The sequence below is a fragment of the Temnothorax longispinosus genome, chromosome 7 (assembly GCF_030848805.1).
Source record: "Temnothorax longispinosus isolate EJ_2023e chromosome 7, Tlon_JGU_v1, whole genome shotgun sequence".
Lineage (NCBI taxonomy): Eukaryota > Metazoa > Arthropoda > Insecta > Hymenoptera > Formicidae > Temnothorax > Temnothorax longispinosus.
The window spans coordinates 10550768-10554844 of NC_092364.1; the positions used below are offsets into that span (position 1 = coordinate 10550768).

Sequence of the window (4077 nt, forward strand, 5' to 3'; positions counted from 1 at the left end):
AATTACGTATTTGATTCGACCGTAAGTAACGCACGATGTATCACGCGCGATGTCTGCGAAACGAATGCTCGCTCGCTCGGGCTGCGCGCCCCTCCCAACATGCTCAAGCATGCGCGGTAAACACGTGCCTCGCCGCCTGGGACGCAACGTTGTCGGCGCCGCTCGCGCGCTTTTTCCGCGAACTACGTAGAATGCGCGGCCCGACCTATTGTATTACAACCGCCACAGATGGCCGCAAAAAAAGAATAACACAATCTCTCTCTCTCTTTCTCTTCCAACTTCAAACAGGGTTCAATATGGCATTTCGTTAATTTAGGTGCCAATTTTATCCATTGTTTATTATCTTTTATATAAAATTGAACAATGTGAGTCCATGATGCTATTTTATTATTAAACTGAAAATCATGCTTCAGGAGATTATTACGTGTTGCTTTTAATAAATGAGGAGTATCAAAAATGTAAAGTACTTCTTCCTCCTCAACTAAAAAGGTTGAGTTTTTTGTCGAAATTCCTAGCTTGCGAGATAAATGAATAAAATTAGATCCCATATCTGTTACTAATGCATGTACTGTTGCACCACTCATTCTTAATTTAATTATTGTTTCAAATATTATACTTTTTAAATCATGATTCCGACATGTACTTTCGACAAAACAATAACATAAGGGAAGTTTCCAATTTCCTGCAATGCTACGTGCCATTATAACAAAAACGTTTTTTGCAGGTACAGATAATTTTTCCTTTCCATTATCCTCAAACCCAATAATTTCATCTCGCGATACATTATAAAATAAATGAGATTTTAAACTCATCTCATCCGCGCATAAAATACAATGTCTATCCATCGGAGGCAATGACTTTAATTTTAATGCTAAAGTATCAAAAATTTTATTATTTAAACCAGGTGCAATATTCCACGTTTGAGTCAATGATTGTAAACAACGTATTGAGGGTAATGGAATTGATTTCTTCAATTCTCTATAGTTTCGCGGACTTAAAAAATATAAACATAATGCGAATTTTTTAAATTCAGGATCGTACTTTCTACCACGACTACGTTTTACTTGCGCATCAATTTGTGCCGACAACAATCTCGCAAACCTTACAGGTAATAACTTACTTCCTAATGTACGCAGAGTCTCAAACTGATCCGCATCCTCCGCATTTGCTGCTTTTTTTTGGAGTTAGGCACTTTACCTTTTTGTAACCGTCTAATCGTTTCTCGCAGACCTTTAACTTGCGCTTTCAACTTCTTATTCTTCAATCTCAGTTTCGTCTTTCGAGGAGAATTGTCGGAAGACATATTTGCTTGCTGGGTCTTCGTACATGTGCCAGATGTGCTCCTGCGCACACAAAATATTTACATTTCTTACAGATTGCAAAAACAGATGATAAATTAATACAGTAAAGCCCGTATCAGACTACGGATTGGGATTGAGATTGGATTGAAATTTTATCAGAGCAAAGTTTACTAAACTTGAGATCAGTTTTCTCTGTTCTGATTGATTAAATTTCAATCCAATCTCAATCCCAATCCGTAGTCTGATACGGGCTAAAGAGATATATAGATTGAAGTAAAATAAATAAAACTTACGGTCCAGCAATTTCAGCATCATTATTCATTACACGTTCAGGTTCAGGTAATTGCAAGTTACTGCAAAAGGTATAATTAAAAGAATGTTATTTTTATTACAATATTCAAATATTTTCCAAACATTGAAAAAAGTTATTATATATATTGTTTTTGGTAAGTGTTTATGAAAATAATTACTGGTCTTTTATTATTACCTGTTATTTTCTTCTCTGCTTGTTGATGGAGTTGCAATCTGTACATCCAGATCCATCTCAAACGTTCCAACGTTGAAACATGTATTGCTACAAAAAAATCGAGTTAAATGAGCTATTACAATTTTGGTTTTAATATTTGTATATAAAATGTGTGGTAATTGTGACGATTCTTAAACATGAAATTATATTTCACGTCGGACAAAATCACTTGTAAAAATAACTTCAAATAATTAATCGAATATTTGAAGATAGAAATGATACGTAAAATCGATATTATTCAATGTTATTAGAAGAGCAACGCGCGTAATCCACATTCCATATATCTAAACCGATCGATTTTAGTTTCCAAACTCAACACGTGCATATTTCGTACATCATATAAGAAAACTTTTCTAAGGAAAAAAGGCTATTGTCCTAGGTCCTTCTCTCCGTCCACCATAAAAAGAATTTATAGTGGAGGGGACAAGAGGCCACAAAAGCCCGCTAGGATTCTGTAAAATTTCAGTCTGCTGGTAGCAACCAAATGCAGAAGTTATGTATACTGGTGACGATCACGTGTTCATTTAAGCCAAGCGTTTCGTTTCGAGAGCGTTCGCGATGATCTGCAAAATGAACGAATTGTGGCGATGCTTCCGACGAACGTTTCGTGTGGATTACGGGACAATAATTTCGATGCCGGAACAGACATGTAGACCATTTTATACACATCATTAAAATAATTGAAAAAATATAAAAAAATTCATACATCTTCTTTGAAGTTAACTATGTTATAAAATATTATAAATTCAAAAATAGAAAAAAGAGTTGTAGATATTTCTTATATTTTTTGATATTTTAAATTCTTCATCGATTTGAGTATTTCTGCATTTGATTGCTACCAGCAGACTGAAGCAGACTGAAATTTTACAGGATCCTTGCGAACCCTTGTAGCCTCTTATCCCCTTCACTATAAATTCTTTTTATGATGGATGGAGAGAATTAAGGACCTAGGACAGGAGCCTTTTTTTCCTATATATATATTTTTTTTTATTTGACGCACCTTGTTGTTTCTTCTTGTACAGTGTCCATTGACATGTGTTGTTCAATGTTCAAAGCCTCATCGTTGTCCATTATTGTGCTTCTGGAAAAAAGTTGATTTGAGTTATGTGTTAATTTAAATTTAATTTTTCTAATATTTTTATGATAAATGCAAAAATAGCTTACACATTATTGTTTTCATTTTCCATTGATACTATTACATCCGTTGATACTGTAGAAGCTGTAGTACTGCTGTAAAATAATATATTTTTAATTATTTTATATTACTATCAAAAATATTCTGAAGTATCACAAAACTATAAATTTTCCAAATAAAGAGTAATTAAAACTAATATAAATAAAAACTTACTTATTATTAGTGAACTCTAAACATCTTGTTGGTACAGCATCTGGATGAAGGCGAGCTCGACTTTTGACCATTTTATATTTATCTTCCTCAAAATGTACATGGCACAATCGACAATTGCGGTGAGCATACTCGGGGCCTTTCGGTATTAAGTCTGATCTTCTGCATGCTTGAACCCATGCCAACCACCTGTATATGTCAGAATAATTAATTAAATTACGCAAATAATGAAATAATAATGTAAACAATTATTAAAATAGTATTTGTACCTATCATGTTTTTTTGGAAAAAGGAAGAAGTGTCGTTTTTCCACATTTATGGTGCTCATACATCCTGTCACTGCACATCAATGACTTTTTTTTTTAAAGTTTTTAATGGTTTTTTCCATTTTCTAATTCCTTCTCGTAGCAAAAAATCTGAAACAAAGCTAAGATCAAAGTGCTCTCAAAGAAAAGAAAACCTGTATAAAATTTATACAGGTTAACTTTCCTTCCTATACTTCCAATGCACAAATCACTTCACAAGCACTTCACAAATCTCTTCACAATCACACACTTTACAATCACACACTTCACACAATTTTTTTTCCAACTTTTTTCAAGTCAATCTATAGCTGTCTATAGCATTTTAACGCCTTAGCATTTAAATGTGCCTTTAAATCCGTTAGAAAAGGAAAAAGAGTAAGAAGAAAAGAGACAGAGGTAGTGCTTTATTTCGCGCATGCGCAATCCGTTTTGGCCAACACAAAATCAGAGGAGTTGCGCTACTGTATATACTGTGCCAGAGGTCATCCCGAGTTTGAATTTCATCAAGGTAAGTGTTTTTTTTTCAAATACGAGAAAATATTTATAATCATAGACTTTATCTGTTTGCCTTTCATGACACCAAAGTCTTGAGAATTAAAG

At 33.8% G+C, this 4077-nt stretch overlaps 1 protein-coding gene across 2 annotated transcripts; it reads right to left on the reverse strand.

Annotated features, from left to right (window-relative positions):
* Positions 1–295: 295 nt before the first annotated feature.
* LOC139816426 (uncharacterized) lies at positions 296–3357 on the reverse strand. 2 transcript variants are annotated; one of them, XM_071783908.1, is made up of 6 exons: positions 3176–3357; positions 2992–3057; positions 2828–2905; positions 1789–1875; positions 1595–1654; positions 296–1343 (listed from the first exon to the last, which is right to left on the reverse strand). In XM_071783908.1, exons 1-6 carry the CDS (start codon positions 3244–3246, stop codon positions 1124–1126), a joined length of 582 nt encoding a protein of 193 aa, XP_071640009.1. In that variant the 5' UTR covers positions 3247–3357; the 3' UTR covers positions 296–1123. The 2 variants fall into 2 exon arrangements, with proteins under 2 accessions (XP_071640009.1, XP_071640008.1); XM_071783907.1 differs by having other exon boundaries at positions 2828–2908.
* Positions 3358–4077: the final 720 nt, after the last annotated feature.

Excerpts from the sequence above, each read along its gene's own strand:
- LOC139816426 (XM_071783907.1), bottom strand. The coding sequence starts at position 3,246 with ATGGTCAAAAGTCGAGCTCGCCTTCATCCAGATGCTGTACCAACAAGA. Across the intron at positions 2,909-2,991 it reads GAAAATGAAAACAATAATGT|AAGCACAATAATGGACAACG; the intron begins GTAAGCTATTTT and ends ACTTTTTTCCAG. Across the intron at positions 1,876-2,827 it reads GTACAAGAAGAAACAACAAG|CAATACATGTTTCAACGTTG; the intron begins GTGCGTCAAATA and ends ATTTTTTTGTAG.